Source organism: Moschus berezovskii, chromosome 27, assembly GCF_049115385.1.
Source record: "Moschus berezovskii isolate FMDL1 chromosome 27, NW_MosBer_1.0, whole genome shotgun sequence".
In the NCBI taxonomy this organism is placed as follows: domain Eukaryota; kingdom Metazoa; phylum Chordata; class Mammalia; order Artiodactyla; family Moschidae; genus Moschus; species Moschus berezovskii.
This window is the reverse complement of record NC_142486.1, coordinates 41784797-41806664: the sequence shown is the minus strand read 5'-3', so window position 1 is coordinate 41806664 and position 21868 is coordinate 41784797. Positions and strand designations below refer to the sequence as shown.

Here is a 21868-nt window from a genome sequence, read left to right as displayed (position 1 = left end):
CGGGGAGTGGGAGAGGCGAGGGTGCACCCGAGGTGGGGAGGGGATCGCTGCCGGCGCTCGGGCGCCTCCGCCCACCTCGAGCCTGGGTCGGAGGTCGCCGCGTCCCCCGGAGCCCGGCGCCGTGGCGCACGCGCGGCCGCTCCTGCCGCCAACTTCGGTAGGTGCGAGTCGGCGTCGGGGAACGCGGTCCGTGGCGGAGGCTTCGGAGACTCGCTGCCTAGTGAGTGACCGCAGACCGCGCGGGGTCCCTCCGCAGTTTCCATGGCGGGAATCGGGGTCGCGCCCCGAGAGTCCGTGCCGGTCCCCGGGGGTGCGGGGTCGCGGCGGCGCCAGGCGGGGAGGGCCTGGAAGTTCCCGCGGGGTCCCGGGGCTACGCGCAGACTTATCAAGGCGCAGCAGTCTCCGCTCTGCCCAGGGCGCAGGTAGAGTGGGCGCGGGCGGCGGCGGGTCTGAAGTTTGGGGGCCGCGAGGGGCCGCCAGGATTGTCCGGGAGTGGGCGGGGCTGCTCCAGCCCCGCGTCCCCGGCTTCGCGGTGTCCAGGCTCCACGAACTATTAGGGCGCAGCAGTAGCGTCGTTATAGGAGGATGCCCTGGAGGGAAGCGGGGAGGGAGTTGGGGTCTGGACTTCAGCCCTGGAGGAGCCTGGTCACCTGCACCACGCCCTGTGGGGTGCTCCCAAGTCCCAAGGGCTCCAGCCGCAAGCTCTAATCCCCTGGTGGCTGATGGGGGGCTCCAAGCGCTGGGTGCCCCCTCTCCCCCCTGGGGTGGGGCCTCCTGCCTGGCCGGCAGTCAGCTCTCCCCCAGCCAGGGAAGGGTTAGTGGGACCAGGTGTCTGGTCAAGCACACTGGGGGGCAGGCCACGCTGGGCACGGGCACGCAGTCACAGTCACAGGCTGGGACACGTGTGCGAATGAACACGTCTTTGGGGGTGTGGGGGGTGTGCTGGTATCTGGGGGTGTCTTCTGCTTGTGCACAGCCATGCTGGGCAGGTACCAGGTGTTCTCTGGGCCCCCATTGGGTCAGCGGCAATGAGATGGCTCCCTACCAAGCCCCCCTGCAGCCAGATGACTGCTTCAAAGCCCAACACAGGACAAGCCTCTTGCCTGCTGAGTCCAGGGGTCTAGGAGGAGCCCCCCCCAGTCCAGGGGCCCGGCTGGGAGGTGGGGTGGTGGTGGCACCAGGCGGCACAGCTGTGTGGCTCCCAGGGCTGGGTGATCGATGGCCCCAGCGCAGCCGCCTCTGTCTCTGGAGCACACACACCCATTTGTCATCTGTGTCTTAGGCGGGCGGGGAGCAGGGATGGGGCCTGCTTCTGCACCCACCGCCAAGTTTAGGGCGTGTCTGAGGCCCCGGGGGCCCCAGCCCGTCTCCTCAGCCAGCCCCCTTCTCCCAGCCCTGCTGAGAGCCCTGTCCCTTCCTGGATGACTGCAGCCCTCCACACCCGAGCCCTGGCCGTGCTAGCCCCCTCCCAGGGCCCGTCCAAATGGGTGACCCTCTCTGCCCCTCTGGCCATTCCCATAATGAGGGTGCCCACTCAGTGTTTGGAGGCAGTAGACGTGACTCCCCGCCAATGTGCAGAGCCCAAAGGCCGGCAGGGAGGACGGTCTGCTCCTGATGACTGCCCCCGCCCTGCCCGGCTGAGCCCCAGGGAGTGGGACACATGCCCGTGTGTCCACACCCGTGAATGACTGTGACCCTGTGTGTCCTCGGTGTGTGTGTGTGTGTGCGCGCAGCGCATTCACGTGGGCGGTGACCTGTCCACTCTGAGTGGTCTGAGAGCCTTGTGTGCCTGGGCCCCTGCATTCTGGCAGCTGCCTGGCTCTGTTCCGAGGTGGCCCAGCTGTGCCGAGGTGGTCTCTCCGGGCGCTGCATGAGGAGAGCTCGGTAGGAGCCCTGCATGCTTGTGTGCACGCACTTGCTGAGCCCCGGCCGAGGTGCACGCTGGGGCGGTGGACAGCCCAGGTGGCAGCCCAGATGGACCGTGGAGTGGCTTCTGAGCAGGCGAGCGGGGTGCGGGGAGAGGAGGGTCTTGGCCAAGCTCGGCCGCGGCAGGCTCAGCCGCCGACCTGCCGGCAGCCACCCAGATGGAGCCGGGCTGAGCAGGTGGCCATGCCGTGGGGCCATGCCGGACATCCACGCCCCTCAGCCTGGCCTGGCCCACGCAGGGTGACCCTCTCAGAGACCGCAGTGCCCAGGGACACCATGCAGAGCAGGGACGTGCTGTGTCAACAGGCTCTTAGAGCTCCTGCTATTCCTCATCTCGGCTGCCCAGGGGGCAGGGGTCTCTGGGGGCGGGGTGAGACAAGGAAGGGCCACGTCCCCAGGAGTGAGTCTGCTCCCCCAGGGTAGATGGAGACTCAGGCTCTGCTGGCGTGGGGCAGATGGGTGTGGATGGAGTCACCCCAGAATTGGGCCTGCCGGGGACTGGCCGAAATGTATGTAGGGTCAACCAGGAAAGCACAGGGCTTAAATTTTGGATAAACAACAAATAATCTTTTAGTGCCCAAATGTTGGCTCAGCCATACTTACACTCAGAAAGCATTTGCTGTTTGCCTGAGTCCCGTTTCCCCGGGCGTCCTGCGTTTTTGTGTGGTGACCGTGTCTGCTGACCCTCCAGGGAGGCCGGCAGGGAGGCCTGCTGCTCTGGGCAGCAGAGCCCGGGGAGGCGGAGGGCCACTGCGGTGACGGGGCGGGGGTGTCGGCTAGGGTGCCAGCGCTGACCCAGGCCCCGTCTGCAGGTGGCATGGGGCTGGGGCCCGCCCGCTAGCGGCCGCCATGTCCCGAGAGGCCGGCTCCTGCCGCCTGGGCTCCGGGGCGCGCGCTCGTGCGCGGAAGCCCAAGAAGCCACACTACATCCCGCGGCCCTGGGGCAAGCCCTACAACTACAAGTGCTTCCAGTGCCCCTTCACTTGCCTGGAGAAGTCCCACCTCTACAACCACATGAAGTACAGCCTCTGCAAGGACTCGCTGTCCCTTCTGCTGGACTCCCCTGACTGGGCCTGCCGCCGCACCCCGGCCACGTCCCGGCCTCCCGCGGCCACCCCGGGTCGCCCCGCGGACCCCTCGGCCCCAGCTGACCCCAGCGCCCGGCCCCAAGGGGCACGGCTCCTGGACGTCCCCACCAAGCCCGACCTGGACCTCACGGCCGCCAACGTCCTCTCCCTGCACCGCCGGGTCGGGGGCCCCCAGATGGGGGCCAAGGGCTCCTCCCCAGGGACACCACCCCCTGAGGCCGGGGACATGCAGAAGGGTGCGGGCCTTGGGGGCCTCTTGGCCGAGTCGTGGAAGCCGGGGTCGGGCGGGGGCCGGAGGAGCTCGGCCGTGGTGGGTGCTGCGGGCCCTGAGACCAGCGTCCCCTGCTACCCCCCGCCCAGCTCTGGGGAGCTCCCTGAGGCCCAGAGCTTCCACCTGTCCCTGCTGGGTGTCAACTACCCTCTCGGCCCGGGCCTCTTTTCCTACCTGGGGCCCTCCCTGGCCGCCGCCGCCCACATGCCCTTCCTGGCCTCAGCCAGCCCCCTGCTGCCCCCGGCCGCTGCCTTCCCTGCCCCACAGCCCCCCGAACGCCCCACCCTGGTCCCCCGCCTGTACTACCCACTGCTGCTGGAGCACAGCCTGGGGCTGCCAGCTGGTAAGACCGCTCTCGCCAAGTCCCCCGTGCCCCCGAGAGGGCCCCCTGGGGCCCTGGTGCCTGGGCTGCTGAAGGTGCCGGTGCCGGGGCTGGGTGGGCCCTGGCCCCGCAGCGCTCTCAGGGACCCCGGGCAGGAAGAGCAGCTGGGGCGGGCAGCCCAGAGTGACCCCAAGAGAAAGCCGGCCCTGGGGGCCCAGCCAGAACCCCTGAAGGCCCCCTGCAGCCGAGCGAGCGTCAGCACCCAGAGCAGGTGGGTGTGGGGGCCCAGGCATGGGGCATTCAGGGAGGCGGGAGGATGGCTGAGGGGACAGGGTGGCCGGGCACCCCCCCACCAAAGCTCAGCCGCTAAGAATATGGGCTTCAGGCTGCAGAGGGGAGACTGGGAGCACACAGCCAGCCTTCCTCCCTTCTGGGGTTCCGAGGCCCCAGGCCAGGGCGCCAGGCCGGACAGGGGCATGAGGGGCAGGTGCCGTGGGGACAGTGCAGCCTCCTGACCGGCTTCCGCCACCCCAGCCTGCGGACCGACCCCTCTGCGATGATCTGGCCCGAGGACAAGGAGCTGAGTGACCTCAAGACCGCTGGCCCCGCGGCCTCCCTGCCCCCACAGCCGCTGGGCCTGGCACTGGGGGGCCCCGGGCACGTTGGCGAGGACCTGACACAGGCCCTGGGTGACTGTGCCAGGGCGGAGCAGCGCCTGGGCCAGCTGGCGCCTGCCGGGGGCTTGGCTCCACAGCCCTTACAGGAGCAGCTGGGAAAGATCCGCCGCGAGCTGCTCACCATCCACCAGGCACTGGCGCAGGCCGTGCGGCCGCCTGACACACCCCTTGACCTCTCTGTGAAACGGGCACCCACCAAGGGGCGCGAGGTGCCCACAGGGCCGTGGGCGCAGCCGGAGGTGGGCCCCACACTGGCCCGGGGGACCCCGGAGCCACGCAGCCTGCTGGCGGCCCAGCCTCTGACCAGCCACACCACCAAGTGTGAGGCCGACTCCAGTGTCCCTCCGCCGGCCCTTCCCCTGCATGCCCCCGAGGACCCTATCATTCCCGGCAGCTGGGGTGCCCGCGGTGGGGCTGGGGGCTCCTGGACCCCCGAGGCTGTCCCAGGCCTGCAGAGCCCACCGGGTGCCGAGGTCTGACCACAGCCCCCGTGGTCCTTCCCGGACGGGCACCCTCCTCCAACCCTGCACCTGCCACCTGGCTTCCCTCCCACCCCAGCATGCCCGGGGACAGACCCCCACCCGCCGTGGCCACACCTGTCTCTGGGGCCATGCAGGCACTGCCCAGGGCCCCTTAGTGAGCATGACTGTGGACATTAAAACGGAGACCACCTTCACACACCCGTCTGGGCTCTTTCTTCACTGCCACTGCAGTGTCACCGTCCACGTAAATGTCCCCGGACTGGGCGTCGGGGTATGGTGTCCTGGGCCCTCCCTGGGGACCCAGAGCAGGGGCGGGGGAGGCAGGCATGCACAGTCTCTGATTCTCTGCGTTTCTGCACACGGGTGGTGGGCAGGGACCCTGGGGCACGCCTCCAGCCCCGTCTGGCCGGCCAGCCCTAATGTCAGATTCGTCCAGGAGGCTGCTCACTCTGGTTAAACGGCACCCCACGTGCTGTGGCCCAGGGCTGGTCATGCAGCATGGCCTCCACTTGGCCCTGGCCAGCCCCTGCAGCCGCGATAGGCATCGGGCGGCTTTCACAGCCCACTGCCTCCCTCCCAGTGTGGCCAGACTTGGCTTTCCCACAGCGGGGGGAGGGGTGCCCTGGGGACCCTTGGACCAGCTAATCACTTCTCTGCCCAGGAGCTGGCCACACCTCTGTGCCCACCCAGGAGTGGCCCCAGGAGGGCCGCTCCTGCCTGCTCCCAGCTCCCCAGGCTGGGCCAGCCAGGCTGGGGCCAGTCGGATCAGGACTGCAGCTGCCCATCAGCCATGGCGACAGCAGATAGCATCGCGCCCACCCCCCACAGCTTCTAGAGCTGGGGTGTAGCCGGCTGGGTAGGGAGTGCTATGGGTCACAGACACGGGCTGAACCCCACCTTCCAGGGGCTTCCTGGAGGGGCTTAGGGGCTGAGGGCTGAGTCATGCATGAGGGGTCTGGAGAATCCCCAGGTCCCAAGTCTGAGGGAGCCCCCTCCCACTTCAGCCCCCCATTAGCACCCCCACTTCTCAGCACCCACTGGACAGATGTAAGCCTGACTCTGCAGGAGGTGTGTGAGCCCCGCATCACAGGTGCAGAAACAGGACCCAACCTGTAGCCTGTGCAGGGGTGCCCCACTCTGGGCTCCAGTGAGTGAGCGAGCCAGGCCAGGGGCACAGCCCTTCCACCACTCCTGAACTTGTGGTCTGGCTGGAGGACGGAGCGGGTGCTATCCCCTGAGATGGTGGCAGTAGATGCCCTGGACCCCTGGGGAGTGTGGCTGGGTGGACCTTGAGTGCAACCAGTCGGGCAGGTTGAGGAATGTCCCAGAGGCCAGTGCAAAGGCCCCGAGGCGGGAATGCGGCGGCGCTGGAGGGTGTCTGGCACGTAGCAGCTGAGTGCTGGGCTCCTTCAGGCTTCCTCGGGCTGCAGCTCAAAGGCCACCTGGCCAGAGCTCTGCCCTTCCCCAAGGCCAGGTGGCTCCTCCCACCCCCTTGAGCTTTGGTTTCCAACAACACAGGCCTGTGGCCCAGGGAGCCTGGTCCCAGGTAGGAGACCCCTCCGAAGCCTAGGAAAGGACCCCTGCTTTTACCCCTCAGGGCTGGAGGTCTGCAACAAGGCCCTGTTCCTCTGCCTTTAGAGAAACACTGCTCATTTGTCACTGTCACCCCTCCCCCACCTCGGAAAGCGAGGTGTCCTGAGCCCCTCTTGAACCTCAGAGCGGAACTGCAGCCATCTGGGGAGTCATTGTGTCTCTCAGAACTGTGCTCAGGGACCACAGCTGGGAAAACAGGGCCCAGAGGCACGACTGGCAGTCGGGGCGTGGTGGGACAGTCAGGTCTATAGGACACCAGGATGCCAGGAAGCCGTGCTGGGCCCGCAGCGCTGCCCGGCACACGGCGGGGTGTTACTTGTCTTGCAGCCCCACGCTTGGTTGGGCTGGAGGATTGGCTCAGAGATGCTGAGGCTGTGACGGCCGCCCAGTGCCTGCTCCCAGGCCTCCTGATTGGACTTCCTGGGCCTCCCACCAGTGTGTCAACCATGGCCCAGGGACCGTGCCCCGCACTGGACCTTCCCGGAAACCCTGCCTGCTGCCAGCGGCCCCGGCTGCTTGGCAGATCCCAGTGCCCGCCGTGGCTACCGGGGGACCCTGGGGCCTGCACTGCTCCCCAGATGGCCCGCTGTTCCTGACGGCGGGTACCGCACCCTGCGTCCATGTGCTGGACCTCGAGGGACACTCCATCTGCCACCTGCCCTGCCACGTGCCAGGGGCTGGGGCCTTTGTGCTGGAAGATGTGGTGGTGACAGCCGCTGGGCTCGTGGTGGTCAGCAACCTGGTCCACGGGGTTATCCGTGCGCTCCAGCACACTGCCCGAGCCCCTCAAGGCCGCTGGGTGACAGTGGGCTCCTTCTCCGCCCCCCGGGGGCTGGCTGTAGATGCCTTTGGCTGCCTCTTGGTGACAAGACTACGTGCCTGGGGCTGTGCACAGCTTCACACTGGGCCCTGACTTGGCGCCACTGGCTCCCACCTCCCTGCTGGGCCTGGAAGGCACCTGCTGGGTTGGCCTGGTGCCTGACGGGGGCCTGGCTGTGAGCGAGGAGTTTGGGGATGTGCGGCTGTTTGGCAGTGCCCACCAGCCCCTGGGCTCCCTGGGGGACCTGACCGGGCACCCCTCTGGCAGCCCGGCAGGTGTGTGCACCAATGCAGCGGGCGGTGTCATTGTGGCGGACCAGCGGTGGCGCCAGGTGACCCTGTTCCCCCAAGCCAGGGCACCCATCTGCCTGGTTTCCGAGGGGCTGAGGCGGCCCCTGGGTGTGGCCTGTGGGCCCCAGGGCCAGCTGCTGGTGGCAGACGCAGAGGACGGCGACATCAAAGTGTACCAGTCCCACCTGGAATTGGACCCCTCAGGGGTCCTTGGGGGTGGGCCACGCCTAGTCTTGCCCTGGGCGCCGTGAGGGGGTGGTCTCAGGGTCCCTCCACGTGTCCTGGTTCCTGAGAGCGTGGGCCTGGATTAAGTGGCTCAGAGTAAGGAAGTGCAGGGAACAGGTGCTGCGTCCATGCTGACGGCTGCTGTTCAATACCATGGGCTTGAACCGGAGCACCCCTCTCCGTGCGTGGCATAGCCCCCAGGGCCTGGACCATGATGGGAGGAACGTTCAGGGTTCTCAGGGTTCTCCTGGGCCTTGGCCTCGCCCTCCTGACCCTGCACATTTGCTGACAGTCCTGAGCCCCATCATACTGGGCCCTGGCCTGGCCTCCTCTCTTTCTCCTGGAGAGGATTCAGATTCAGGGGGCAGCCGGAATCAGCTGCCTCCAGCCCCCAGGGTCTAGGAGATCTGCACTTTGGGGCCAGCAGCTGAAGCTTAGAGGTCTCCAGCATGTCGGGCCAGCCACCAGCGCTTACCCAGGCTGGCTCTCCATTCAGTGCTCCAGCCCCAGCCTCTTAATCGGAGGAAAGCAGGCAGGGTGGGTGTGGCTGGGCTGGGCTGGGCTGGGCAGGGGTGCGGCTCCTCACTGTCCCCATTTTCAGAGGCGCCCTGGGTGCCGAGACTCCTGAAGCTTCTCTGGACCCAACTGAGGTAAGGGGGGAAGCAGAGGACGGGCCACCTGGAGGCACCCTGGGGTGACACACGGCTGGGTTACCAGCCTCCATGCTCAGGGCCCATGTGAGACTATCTGACCTCCAGGAGCTGGACCAAACAGCTCAGGCTCATGGGCAGGGGGAGAGTCCTGGGCAGTGGTCAAGAGTAAGAGAGCCTTCCTGTGAGCACAGATAGGAAAACCAGGCTGGGGGTGCAGAGGAGTGGGGTTCCTCGGATTCTGAGCCAAGCCAGGCTCCCAGCTCCCTCAGGGGTCATTGGGGGTGGGCCACGCCTAGTCTTGCCCTGGGCACAGTGAGGGGGTGGTCTCAGGGTCCCTCCATGTGTCCTGGTTCCTGAGAGCGTGGGCCTGGATTAAGTGGCTCAGAGTAAGGAAGTGTGGGGAACAGGTGCTGCGTCCATGCTGATGGCTGCTGCTGAGTTATGGGTCTTGCTCCCCGGAGAAGAGGCAGCCAGAGGCGCCCCCGACCCCCACCCCAGATGGCTTCACCCTCCGGACTGGCCCTGCAACCTCAGGGGTCATTCGGCCTCTGCATGGAGCAGAGTGCGAGGGGGCCATCCTGGGGCTGGAGAAGCAGTTTCTTCTGGGACTCCCGGCCCCCGACCCCCTCCGGGGCCTGAGAGTCCTTTAACCCTGCGGTGATGGGGCAAGGTAGGGTCTGGAGCCCTCAGAGGAGGAAACCAGGGACAGGGGAGGGCTGGCCGCAGTGGTGGGGGACTGGAAGGCAGGCGTTTGGGGGACACTGTAGGTAGACTGAGGGGGACAGAAGCGCTGCGACGGGGACAAGGCCGTTGTGCACAGAGTGTGGGAAGACAAGGCCGCGGGAGGGCCGGGGGCACTGCGCAGGCGGGCCGCCGGCTCCGAGACCGGAACGTAGCGTGCGCGGAACGCTCCGGCTGGGGGCAGCGGGCAGCCCGGGCGCCTGTGCGGCGGACCGTCGCGCGGCAACGCCGGGAGCGGGCGGAAATGGGGTGCGTGTCCCGCGGCTCGGCCGCGGCGGGGCTGGGGGCCTGGAGCGCCGCCGCCCGCCTGGGCCCTCCGGACGCGGTCCCTGACCCCAGCCGGACCCGGCCGGCCCAGTGCGCGGCCCCGGTGAGCACCGCGGGGGAGGCCGGCGGCCTTGGGGCGCGACTTTGGGGGCCCGGCCCGCCGGGCTGTGCGCCCAGGCCCCGCCGCGGCGGCCGGGGAGCCCGGGGGCCTCCGGAGCCGAGGCGGGCCTCTTACCTTTCGGAGCCCCTGCTTTCTCAGCCGTAAAGTGGGGGCGCCACCGGAGGCCGGCCGGGGCGGGCCTGGGACGGGAGGCGCTGCGACCGCGCCAGCCCAGCGACGCCGGGTTCGCGGCGGGCCGCGGGGGCGCTCTGGCGGGCGTCTGGAGCCCGGCCCTGTGGGGTGAGGGGCGGCCGGCCGGTGCCCTCTGGCCCGCCCCACCCGGTCCCGCCGTGGACCCAGTGGAAGGGCATTCAGGGTCAAGGGGCCCGGCCATCAGCGCTTTATCGTCGTCCCTGACTGCGGTACAGGCCAAAACCCAGAGCCCTGGATTCGTGTCCTTTCTTCTGAAAAGAGAGGGGGAAAGCCCTCTTTAAACAGAATCCTTGTTGTTTTTAAGCGCAGACATAAGGAGTAACAAGGAATTCTTGTGAGCTACCAAGGGCAGTGATCAGGAGACTCCCCAGAGGATGGTTTTAGGCAGTGAGGGGTCCCTGGCCAGTCATAACTGGTCGTTTGCCCTGAATCACTTCTGGCGGAGGACAGCAGACTGCCGGCTTCACAAGGTAGATGGTTGAGTTCAGGTCGTGTGGAGAGGGGTGTCCCACAGACTGTTGCCTGACCTGGGATGGTGGGCTGGGTCACAGGGCACCTGGTGTCCTGGGTAGCAGGCAGCTTTCCCGGGCTTGTGCCCTTGTCTTTATCGCAGTCTTTAAAGATGCACACGGTGCCGAGTTATTGCCCGGCTTTCTCCCATCTGCACCTCTGCTATTGATTGTTCGCTCTTTCATCTTTTTCTGGCTGTCTGATCTGAGCAGAATTCTTTGTGTTGGTCACTCCCAGAGGCTGAGGTGGGGGGGGGTGTGGAAATTTGCCCCTCAATTTAAGAGTTCTTTCTCACTGCCCCACAGATGGGAACACCAGCCTCTGCCCTCTGCTCCCTTCCTCAGACTTGAGGAGCTCTTCTTCCCCTTTCTTTCTTTTTTTTTTAGGTAAACTTTGTAGATGAATCAGAAAACACACAAAGTGCACAGATCGTATGTGTACAGCTCGATGAATTTTCTGCAAGTGAACCCACCGTGTAACCAGCTTTTGCCCAGAGCATCTGCTCACTGTTAGGCCAAGTGTGTTTGTCTTCTGACAGTAGCTATGGGCAATTTTCTTAGCTCCTGTGAGAGGAATCCCCAAGCAGGGAACCGTAATTCTGTCATTTGGCTGACCTGGTGGTTACAGCTGGCTGGTGCTGATAGGCTTGGGCTGTCCTGGCTGCTCCCCGTTGGTGGTCAACATGCATTGGTGGGACTCTGACACGCAGAATGCCTCTGTCCCTTTCGTGATGCCCTTGACGGGTGTCAGGAGACAGGGCGGTCCTTGGTGCCCCTGCCATTGGCCACAGGGACTTGGCCCGGGGCTGCCTCTGGGCTCCAGGTTTCCCTGCAGACGCCATGTTGCCTGCTGTCTCTGATCTCTGCAGGGAGGGGCATTTGGGAGTCTGGCTGCTGCTGGACTCGGGACCCGTTCAGAACCCACAGGTGGGAGAGGCCTCTCCCTCCAGCCCACTCTGGGCACCCTGGAGGGGAGGAAAGTAGCTGCCTCAGTTACCTGTTAAGTCCTGGGTGTGTGAGGCCCCCTCCAGAGCCCCCAGACTCTCAGGAAAGGGCTCCCTCAAAGTCACACCTCCTCAGCCTCTCTGTCCCCCTGTCCCCGAGGGCCTGGTGAGCCCTGGGGCCTGGAGGGCCAGGCTCAGTGGGAGGCCTGTGTCCCTCCTTCAGGTGTGTCAGGGCCGCTCCTTTGCGCTTTGTGCGGACAGTGGGGTTGTTCGTGTCTGGGAGGGGGCCAGAGCCCCAGTGAGCCCTCACCAAGGCGAAGCTCCTGCCCGCCAGTCCCACCAGGGTGAGACGTGGAGAGCTGCTGAGAGTTGGCTCCACAGCAGGCTGACTCTTGTGCCGGAGGAGGCTCGCAGCCCTGCAGGACTCAGGAACCGCAGCTTACTGGGGAGGTTCTTGCTGCCCAGGATCACATGAAGGCTGGGAGGGCTGGGGAGCCCTACCCACACCTCTGTGGGGGAAGCCTGTGGGGGAAGGTCCTGAGGGAGGTGCTCAGCTGTGACAAGAGGGTGGTGCCCCAGGGAGGGGTGGGCCCCACGCAGCTGGAGGCTGGGGCAGGGTGGAGGCCGGTGGATCCCAGCCTGAGCATCGAGGCTACCCAGGGGCTCACTGGGGCACCAGACATGTGCCGGGCATCTTCTGGGGCCTCCACACCAAGGCTCACAGCTGCCAGCAGTGGACACGTGCCTGACTTTCCTCAGCTCAGCAGTGATTTGTTTAGATGTCCATCTTTATTTTTGCTAGCTTAGTAAGTAAGTCAAGCTTTGAGATGTTTAAATTACTTTAATTGTTCATGAGATTGTAGATTTTCCCTTGTGCTGCAGTCAAAAACTAGTCAGTTCTTTAAAAACAAAAATTTAGCCCTGTGCTCAGCCCCGAGTAGGCTGTCAGTGGCGCTGAGCGGGTCGTGTGACCCCACCTGTTTCAGGTGCTTGTGTCTGGAGGAGGGAAGCCCGACCCTGCCTCTGGGTGGTGGTGGGCATGGCCTGGGCCTGTGCTCACTGCAGCCCAGGGTGGAGATGGGCAGCTGGGGGCTCCCCCGCCAGCCTCGTGACCAGACCCGAAGCTGGATCGCCCCCACCTGTGGGCCCAGTGGCTACGTGGATGTGTCTGTCAGGGTCATCTGAGCCATGAGCTGTGGCCAGAGCCTGTCTCCCCAGCACTGGCAGCCACCCTGGGCCCTCGCGGGGTGGCGGTGGCTCTGAGCTGAGCCCTCCTCTCTTCCAGCGGCCCCGGCATGGTGCTCAAGGCCTTCTTCCCCACGTGCTGTGCATCAGCGGACAGCGGCCTCCTGGTGGGACGGTGGGTCCCGGAGCAGAGCAGTGCTGTGGTCCTGGCTGTGGTGCACTTTCCCTTCATCCCTGTCCAGGTCAAGGAGCTCCTGGCCCAGGTGCAGCAGGCCAGCCAGGTGGGCGTGACTGTGCTGGGCACCTGGTGCCACCGCCGGCAGGAGCCAGAGGAGAGCCTGGGCCACTTCCTGGAGGGCCTGGGCGCCCTGTTCTCCCACGAGCCCTGGCTGCAGCTGTGTCGGGAGAGGGGCAGCAAGTCCTGGAGCTGCAAGGCCACCCGCCGGCAGGGTCCCACCCCCCTCACCCCTGCCTGCGAGGACCAGGTCATGCTCATCTTCTACAACCAGCGCAAGGTGCTGCTGTCACAGCTGCACCCGCCTGCGGCCCTGCCCGAGCGCCAGGCTGGGGACGCCACAGCCAGCGCAGGCGGCCTGGCTGCCGTCTTTGACACAGTGGCACGGAGTGAGGTGCTCTTCCAAAGTGACCGGTTCGATGAGGGTCCCGTGCGGCTGACGCACTGGCAGTCGGAGGGTGTGGAGGCCAGCATCCTCGTGGAGCTGGCCAAGCGTGCAGCAGGGCCCATCTGCCTGCTGCTGGCCTGTCTGCTGTCACTGGTCTCCGCTGCCAGCGCCTGTCGGTAGGTGTCCCTGGGGTGGGGCGGGTGGGTCAGGCTCACAGAGGCCAGACGGGCCCTTCTGAGGCCTACGCTGCCCCGAGCCCCGCTCTCGTCCCGCGCCCTGTCCCCGCTGGGGGTTGCTCTCCTGGTGCCTCTTGTTCAGGGTAAAGTCAGGCTTCCCAGCAGCCTTGGTGGTTGCGTGGGACCCACTGGGGAAGGGACGCGGTGACCCTCAGACAGCTCAGGCCCCGACAGGGAACTTAGGTGATGGGGAGACCTGGACTGTTCAATACAGGGCCCCCTGTTGGTCCCCCGGCACTTGCCCACCCCTTTCCCTGGCGCTACAGGAGCAGCCGCCCCGGGAGACTGTGGGCAGTAGCCCCTCGCTGTCTGCTGGGGGCTGGTCTTGGGGTTCACCAGAGCACTCCCGGCTGTGGGCCCTCTCCCTGTGAGAAGCCCCCCAGAGGCACTGCTGGGTGCGAAACAGCCGTGCTGCACCCCAGATCAAGGGGTTTGGCCTCAGGTCTGGGGACAGGCCTTGCTGACTCCCCAGGGGCTCCGGGGGCACGTGGCCCTGTCCCCACAGAGAGACCCCAGCAGCTGTGTATGGGCAGCACCTTAGGTTATGGGGGCTGCTAGTGTCTTGACCTGCGGAGTGGGTTCCAGAACTTCATGACTCCTTGAAATGAGTCATGTGAAAGTGTCTGGCCTTGCCTGGGGGCACTTTTAGGAAGAGAAGGTCCTTTGCTTTTGTTGGCTTTTGAAGAATGCAAGGACGGCTGTGAGCTGCTCACGTGCCTCCCGTCCTGAAGACCCAGAGGCAGATGCTAGTCCTTGGTGGCCATCAGGAGCCGGGGGACATCAGTGTTAGGTGTGGCTGTGGCTGCAGGAGTGAAGCCCCAGGGTGCTGCCCAGGGTTGGCCTGGGCCTTGGGGAGACCCTGCCCATCACCTGCCTTCCACTGGGTGGGACGGGGGTGTGCTGACCACATTTCTCTCTGGGAGTTGGGTCAAAGTCTAAACCTCCAGGGTCAAGGCCTCCTTCCCCCTGGGGGCCTGAGCGTGCTCTCCCCCAACCCCGGGGGCCTAAGTGTGCTCCTTTGGTGGCCCTGCACTTGGCAGGTGCCCTGTCAGCCCCTCTGGCCAGCAGCAGGGCTCTGGGTTGCCCCGGAGTCAGGCGCTGAGTTGCCATTGGACACTTTGTTCATCTTTGCTTGAGAACATGTCCCCTCAACATCTGCAGGTCTGTGAAGCATCTGGTGGTGCTTTTGCACGTGAGGGGTCAGTCTTTTAGGCTTGACCCTTGACACGGTCATCCGTCCAGCAGGTGCTCAGCTTTAGTGCCTGGAGTCAGCACCTCGTGTTCCCAGTTGACAGTCAGGAGCGACTGCAACCCCCACTGGGCTGCCCACTGGGGCCCTCCCCCATGTCCACAGCCCACAGAGTTCAGCAGTGTGGCCAAAGGTGTCTGGGGCCACCAGGGCCTTTTCCCTCTTCACATTGAGGGGTAGTGGCCGTGGCCACGGCGGCCCCAGTGCAGGAAAACCCAAGGCCCTGAAGGCCCATTGCCTCCATCCCCCGCAGGGTGTTCCGGCCATGGCCGCTGTCCTTCATCTGGAGCAAGCTGTCCACCTGCGAGCAGCTCAGGCACCGGCTGGACCAGCTCATGCTTGTCGTCAGCGCCCACAGGGCCGAGGGCCCCGCCCAGTTGATGAGGTGTGGGTGCTGCGGGACCCCTGCCCCCCGCTAACCCCTGTGGCCACCTGCACACTCACCCGCTGAACCTTTTTCCAGGAAGGCCAACACGCTGGTCTCCGTGCTGCTCGACATGGCCCTGGGCCTCCTGCTGCTGTCCTGGCTGCACAGGAAGGACCGCTTCGCTCAACTGGCTGAGGCGCTCATCCCCGTGGCTGACGTGAGTTGGCGGGAGGGCCCTGACTGCTCTCCAGCACCTGCTTCCCGGGGGCAGGGCGGGCCCTTCCTAGGAGCAGCTCGCTGCAGGCCCACCCGGTCCCCTCGCAGCCACTGTGTCCTGCGGGACCCATGGGGCTGCGTAGACGTGGGCCCTGCAACTGGGCCACCTTGGCGCTATTGGCCTTGGCCTTCCCGTCCTGACAGTGGCTGTCTGGAGCCCCTGTCCAGACTTTGCAGGGGTGCCGCCTGCCTGCCAGGTCCAGGTCCCGGTGCCCTGTGGCCCCACTGTGCACGGTCGTTTCTGCTCCGCTGGCCATCAGCCCAGGCCTGCGCACAGTTAGCAGGCCAGCGTCACGGAGACCCCGCGCCTCCAGGCTGCTTTCTGTGGCGCACTGAGCCTCCCACCTGACCCCGGCGCCCGTTTTGCAGCTTCCGTGATGAGGGCTAGAGGTCCCGGCCTCCTCTCCCGCCCACGGCTGCCCGCCCACTGTCTGTCCACACCGCCTCTGAGCCCTCCTCCTCTCTGCCCTCTTTGCACTTGTATCGCGAGTTTGTCTTTTTGCCTAGGGCAGCCCCTCAGCACCCCTCCCAGGCCTCTGGGGCCCTCTTGGCCCTGGGCGTGGTCAAGCTGCTGAGATCTGGCTGCAGCATCCTTGTGGGCTCAGCCACTCCTGCTATCATTAGTCTCCAGGTACAGGTGGGCACTGGGACTGCTGGTGACCAGGACCGCACAGGGCAGGAGCCCACAGTCCGAGTCCCGTAGCTTCTAAGAGGCCTGGCCCAAGAGGAAGGAGGGGGCACCTGGGGACTGGGAGGGGGCTCGGCCACTCCACCCGTTTAATCCCCGCTCTGCCTTTTGGCCAGTTTTCTCCTAGGCCTCTTTTCTGCAGAATTGCTCAGAAATATAAATATTTAATTTAAAAATGAAAGCCTCTTCCTGCTGCCAAGCTCTTACCCTTTAAATATTAAATAAGCTCTATTTATAAAGAACATTCTGTTCCCTTCTCACTGCCCCAGACGTGGCAGAGGCTGTCACCCAGGGCTGGGAGAGGCCTGCGTGCAGGCGGGAGGGGCTGGCAGACAGGGCAGGGACAGTGTGCCTGTGGCCCCCGTGGGTGCTGAGGCCCAGGCCTGAGGGCCTGCCCGCTGCACTGGCACCGCGCTCCTGCTGGGGCGGCCGGGACGGGGGTTGGCTTACTTGCTCCTTGTGAGGCCCCATGCCAGACCCTTACCCCTTGTCATTCTTCCCTCCGTGGGACCCTCCAGCCACCCCGCCCCCGCCCAGCTTGTGGGCCCCTGATGGGCTTGACCCCCTCAGGCTCATGTAGGGTCTCCGGGTGACACCCCCATCTTTGCAGCGTGTGGCTGAGGAACTCCAGCACCTGCTGCAGTGGTTGATGGGTGCGCCCGCCGGGCTCAAGATGAACCGGGCGCTGGACCAGGTGCTGGGCCGCTTCTTCCTGTATCACATCCACCTGTGGATCAGTGAGTGCCTGCCAGCCCCGCGGTGCGGGCCCCAGGGACAGAGGCCCAGCCGAGGGGGCATTGGGACCCCTTGGCTTCTGTTTCCTGTTGGCCTAGCACCCTGTGTGTGGAGCCGGGCCACGCCTTGGGCTGCAGGACCCCGGGCACCCCTCAAGGCTGACCCTGTCCCACCAGGCTACATCCACCTCATGTCCCCCTTCATCGAGCACATCCTGTGGCACTTGGGTCTCTCGGCCTGCCTGGGCCTGACGGTCGCCCTGTCCATCCTGTCAGACATCATTTCCCTCCTGACCTTCCACATCTACTGCTTCTATGTCTACGGCGCCAGGTGGGTGTGTGCCCCACCCTGCGGGCTGGCGCGTGCAGCCCTGGGCGCAGACAGGCTCCTGGGCCGGGTGGGCATGGAGCAGCCCCCACCCTGACGGCAGTGGTCTGCAGACTCTACTGCCTGAAGATCCACGGCCTGTCCTCACTGTGGCGCCTGTTCCGAGGGAAGAAGTGGAACGTCCTGCGCCAGCGCGTGGACTCCTGCTCCTACGACTTGGACCAGGTACCAGTTCGTCCAACCAGCCTTCGGCCTGCGCCAGCACGTGCAGTGGCTTGGGCATCACGAGGGGCAGCCTCACTCCTGCTCCGCAGGCCCTGGGGGTGCAGGGAGCTGCAAGGGGCAGGGTGTACGTGGGGCCCCGACGGGGCAGCACTCGCTGCAGGCGGGAATAGACCCTGCTCCGGGAGGCTGCAGGGTGGCAGGCGCTGGCAGTGAGCGTGCACAGGGCCTGGCTTGTCCTGGTAGCTTGTCCACACCTGCCACGGGGACCCTGAGTGCTGCTCTCCAGGGCATTCTTTTCCTGCCTAATTTTCACTCCCCTCCTGTCTAGTGTGTGGGCTGCACATCTCTCAGCTGGTCCTGTCTCTACCCATTCTCTGCCCTTGTGTCACCAGGTCTGGAGGGCAGACGTCCCTCCCAGGACTGGAGAGGGCTGTCCCGAGTGGCGTCAGGCAGCTAATGGGCGCTTCATCTCTGGATGGGTGGAGGGGCTGTGGTCAGTGCAGGCGGGGGCGCCCCCAGCATGGGGCTCTTGCTGCCGCTGATGTTGGCGTCCTTTCTCCTTGTAGCTGTTCATCGGAACCTTGCTCTTCACCATCCTGATTTTCCTGCTGCCAACCACGGCCCTGTACTACCTGGTGTTCACCCTGGTGAGCCAAGTGCCGCATCCAGGGGCCTGGCTCCCAGTGCTCAGAGTGGTGACTGCCGGCTCTGCTGCCAGCAAGCAGCTGTAGGCAGGCCACCCACCCGTGCCGGCCACAACAGAGGGTGGCTGTTCTGGACTCTGTGTACTGGGCCCTGGAGCAGGCAGGGGTCCACCCTGGGGGATACCACCCCCTACTGCCCCAGGACATGCCGCTGGATGCATGGAGGGCAGGGGTCTCTGGTGCGGGGGGGGCGGAGTATGGCCAGCAGGAGGGGCGTGGTACCCGAGGGGCCGGGCCGAGGGGCCAGTGGCGTGTGTCCCTGGGTTGGAGTGTCCCGCCTTCTGACCGAGCGGGAGGGGATTTCCTGTCTCCTGTGCTCAGGCCTCAGGTTCAGAGATGGGCCCTTGCCCCCCCCAGAGACCCGTCAGGCTGCTCAGCTCAGGCATGTGCAGCATGGCTCTGGCCACGGCCCCAGGCCCAAGGCCCTGAGCACTGTCTGTGCTGCAGCTCCGGCTCCTGGTGGTCACTGTGCAAGGCCTGGTCCATCTGCTCGTGGACCTCATCAACTCGCTGCCGCTGTACTCACTCGGCCTCCGGCTGTGCCGGCCCTACAGGCTTGCGGGTAGGTCTGCGTGCTGGGGAGCACGCCCAGGGGCCCTAGAAGCCGCGGCGCGTGTGCGGTGGGCGGGCAGTGAACACAGGGCCCTGGTTCCGGGGCATGAGCTGCAGTGGGGAGCCCCACCTTCAGGTTCAGAGGCCACACGTGCAGCCCTCCTGCCTCCTGAGCCTTTCCTGTGATGAGTGTGCAGTTTGCTTGGAAGCGTATCTGCTGTGTATTGTGGGCAGCGCCTGTGTGTGGCTCAGAAGAGAGACGTGTCCCCTGTGGCTATGAGGGTGTGTGCCTTCTGGCGCCCCTCCACTGGGGGCTGCCCCCAGAACAATGCTGCCTTCTGGGGCCACGCTGGCCAGCCCAGCCGCCCTCACTGGCCCCCCTGCAGGCAGAGGCCCCTGTCTGCACACTGACACCAGCCACAGGTTGGCCAGATGCCCCTGACGGGAGGCCGTCCCCACTGTAGGCCTAAGGGAGGCCCGACCTGACGGGTCAGAGTTGTGGTCACCCAGTGCAGGGTCTTTGAACAGTTAGGGGACCTGGGGGTTCCTGGCATGGCTCCCGGGTGACTAGTGTGCCCGGTAGGCCCTGGGCCGGTTTTCAGCCAGCAGCTCAGCCCACCCCAGAGCTCGTACTGGTTGCTTGCAGCCGTTTGAGTCAGGAGACACGAATGTCCGTGTTTGTGGCCTTTGGGCCTTGAGTCTGCCCACCGGATGTCCTCAAACCCTCTTTCCAAGAGCTTCCTCTGCTGACCCCCAGGTGACCCAGGCTCCCCCAGTCCCTACCACACCTCAGCCCCTGGACCCGGCACCTCCCTGTCCCCACCCGTGCTCAGACCAGTACAGTCCTTTTAGCTTCACAGGAAAGGCCGCAGATGCCGCCTCTTCTTTCCATTGCGTTGCCTTGGGGCCTCTTTGTCAATTGATAATTAGCTCTTATTTCTCCTTTTAAGAACCTTCCAGCTTCGGGATCCCCATGCGTGGGAGCCTACACTGCAGGCCAGAGTGTGGTGGGTCCCCGAGTCATCCGTGCTGGGAGGCACTGAGATGAGCAGGGTGCCTACCACCCAGCGGGTGCCTTGTCCACTCTGGAAAACCCCTGTCCTGCTCACAGAGCAGCACAGCCTGCTGGCTGTTCTCTGTCTGCAGACCCTGGGCTTTGGTCTCAGTGCGGTTCTGCCGGAGCTCTGGTGAGGGGCGGATGGTGGACGGGACTGGAGAGGCAGCTGCTGCCCACAGCCAGCAGCCCTCCGAAGGGCGCACTGTGGGGGCTGCCCTTCCTCACCGGGCCTCGCTCTCCTCTCAGCCGGCGTGAAGTTCCGGGTCCTGGAACACGAGGCCGGCCGGCCGCTGCGCCTCCTGATGCAGGTAAGGCCTGTCTGCGGCCCTCGTGTTGCTGCCCATGGACAGGCGCCCTGCCCACCGTGAGGCCCCCTGTTCTGGGGCGTGTTCTCTGCCCCCCTGGTGAGGGGCCTCAGGAGCCCTAAGGAGACTCCCCCACCCCCAAGGCCTTTGGGTGCTGTGACACCCCTTTTGCCTGGGCCCTTCCCCAGCGTGGAATCCCTGTGGTGTGCCAGACACCCTGGGGCACCCAGGCTCCGGCCTGCGTCCCTGTCTCCTGCCCTGGCCGGGGCTCTGTCTCCATGCAGAATAGCAGAGACTTGGCACAAGCCGGCCCTGTTGGGTGGGGGCCTGTCCTGCTGGGGCTGTGGACCAGTTGTTGGAGGCGCAGAAGCCCCTGTCAGCTGCAGGCAGCCAGGCTAGCCTGAGAGGAGAGTTCAGAGGCTGAAGAGCCTATGTAGTTTTCTGGGGAGGCACCTATGAGCCCTCGCAGCCAGGCCAGAGCAGAGCACTGCTGACTGAGGCCGGTGCCTGCCTCCCAAGCTGCCCGCCCCGACCCATGTGCCCAAACAAAGCATGTCTGGCTCGGAGCCGGCCCTGCCCTGCGGTTGTGCAGCCCAGGGACCCCCAGGACAGCCTGAGAGGCCTGGAGCAGGAGCCCCGGGGGTTGGGCACCGCGACCCGGCTGATCACTGCACTTGTGCTTCCAGATAAACCCCCTGCCCTTCCGCCACGTGGTGCGCACCTACCGCCTCCCCAGCTGTGGCTGCCCCCCCAAGCATTCGTGGGGTTCCCTGTGCCGCAAGCTGTTCTTCGGGGAGCTCATCTACCCCTGGAGACAGAGAGGGGACAAGCAGGACTGAGGGCCTGGCCCCCGGCCTGCCTCGCACCGCCACCTGCCAGGTGTCAGGCCAGCACACACCTCTTGCTGCCCCTGGTTGTCGGGGCCTCTGCAGGCCCCGCCCATCGCATCTCCGCCCAACTCTGGTCCTGGGGGTGGTGAGCAGGGGGATGTGCGCAGTCAGCCAGGCCAGTGCCCAGCTTTAGCATCATCAGCTCTGCCTCGGGGCCCCCTGCTGACCTGTTGTGATGGCACAGTTCACCTGGTCCCACCAGCCCCTGGGCCTGCCCCAGACCCGGACGGGTGTGCAGAGCCCTTCCTCTGCCTGCTTTGCCCATTCCCAGTGGGGTGGGCCAGCAGGTCTTCCTGGCTGCTCCCCTGCACCCTGCCCTGTCATGGGTGGGGTGGCCCTTCCCAGGGTACAGTCAAGTAACCTTGAGACTGTGGCCCCCAAGCGTCTCCTTCCCTGGGTCTGCCCTCTGGGGTCCCCAGTGCCTTCCAGCTTGTCTCAGTGGGGCAGAAGCCAGCCACTCTGGGGGGTCCAAGCCACTGCCGACCCCCAGCCCGGTTCAGCCGTTCCAAGAAGCTGGGCAGCAGCGCCCCGGCACCAAGTCACACGGGGCTTCCTGTCGACACTTCTGGGGAGACTGCTCTGCAGCAGGAGCTGCCCACGGACCTCTGGGTGTCTCTCAGTGAAGCCAGGCCACAGCGGGTGCCCCTGCTGGCAGCAGGGACCCACCCACCTGGCTGCCCATTCCCGCCCTGCTCCCTGTAGGAACAGGCTTGTTGGCCATATCTTCCATTCTGTCACTGGCTTGTGGCAAGGGCAGGCAGCCCCCAGGCAGGGGTCCCAGCGCTGGTCTGTACCTGCCTGGCAGCCATAGGCAGGATCTGGGTGTGGGTGTGAGCCCAGAGTCCCAGGGGCGGGGAGCCTCAAGAGGCGGTGGCGTCACATACAGCGTGTCATCGTGAAGGTGGAGACGTGCGTGCAGCAGGCGGTGGGGCTGTGCCCCCATCTACCCAGGCACTTGGGACTGCCCACCTGACACCCATGCTCCCCTGGGGGGGAGGCCTGGGCGCATCCCCACAGCCCAGAGTCCTGGCTCTGTCTTTTCTGCTGGGACAATAAAGCTTCCAATGTGTTTGGAGTACGCCACTGTGCCTTCATCAGCACTTGAGCAATGGGTCTGGGGAGGTGCCCCTTCTCCTGGGGTGGGGGCCCCCGCTGTCTGTCCTAAGACAACGACCAAGCTGGGGGGCAGTGGGCACTCCGCAGGCCTCAGCAGATCTGGGGGCTGGGTGTGTAGCACCTTGAAGATGTCCTGGCGTGGATGGATGGACCCAGGGCCACTTGCTAACTAGTTTGGGCCTTGCCCTGGTGTGAGGGGCTCCCAGAGCAGG

General features: G+C 65.7%; 3 protein-coding genes across 6 annotated transcripts; all 3 read left to right on the top strand.

Annotated features, from left to right (window-relative positions):
* Positions 1-2775: 2775 nt before the first annotated feature.
* PRR35 (proline rich 35) lies at positions 2776-4763 on the top strand. Its single transcript, XM_055408855.2, has 2 exons — positions 2776-3878; positions 4142-4763. The coding sequence occupies exons 1-2, from the start codon at positions 2776-2778 to the stop codon at positions 4761-4763; spliced, it is 1725 nt and encodes a 574-aa protein (XP_055264830.2).
* A 1534-nt stretch (positions 4764-6297) lies between these two features.
* On the top strand, positions 6298-8223 carry NHLRC4 (NHL repeat containing 4). The gene is given in 4 exon segments (XM_088833197.1): positions 6298-6312; positions 6687-6881; positions 6884-7227; positions 7229-8223. Coding segments are annotated over 3 exon segments (912 nt in total). The 5' UTR covers positions 6298-6312; positions 6687-6805; the 3' UTR covers positions 7721-8223.
* Positions 8224-9333: 1110 nt separating this feature from the next.
* PIGQ (phosphatidylinositol glycan anchor biosynthesis class Q) lies at positions 9334-21618 on the top strand. 4 transcript variants are annotated; one of them, XM_055409030.2, is made up of 11 exons: positions 9334-9458; positions 12407-13105; positions 14668-14799; positions 14878-14998; positions 16356-16482; positions 16657-16810; positions 16921-17032; positions 17599-17679; positions 18184-18298; positions 19592-19653; positions 20337-20635. In XM_055409030.2, the coding sequence occupies exons 2-11, from the start codon at positions 12417-12419 to the stop codon at positions 20487-20489; spliced, it is 1746 nt and encodes a 581-aa protein (XP_055265005.1). In that variant the 5' UTR covers positions 9334-9458; positions 12407-12416; the 3' UTR covers positions 20490-20635. The 4 variants fall into 4 exon arrangements, with proteins under 4 accessions (XP_055265005.1, XP_088689321.1, XP_055265006.1 ...); XM_055409031.2 differs by lacking the exon at positions 9334-9458 and adding an exon at positions 9679-10138; XM_088833196.1 differs by lacking the exon at positions 9334-9458 and adding an exon at positions 17361-17424 and having other exon boundaries at positions 20337-21618.
* The last annotated feature ends 250 nt before the right edge of the window (positions 21619-21868 follow it).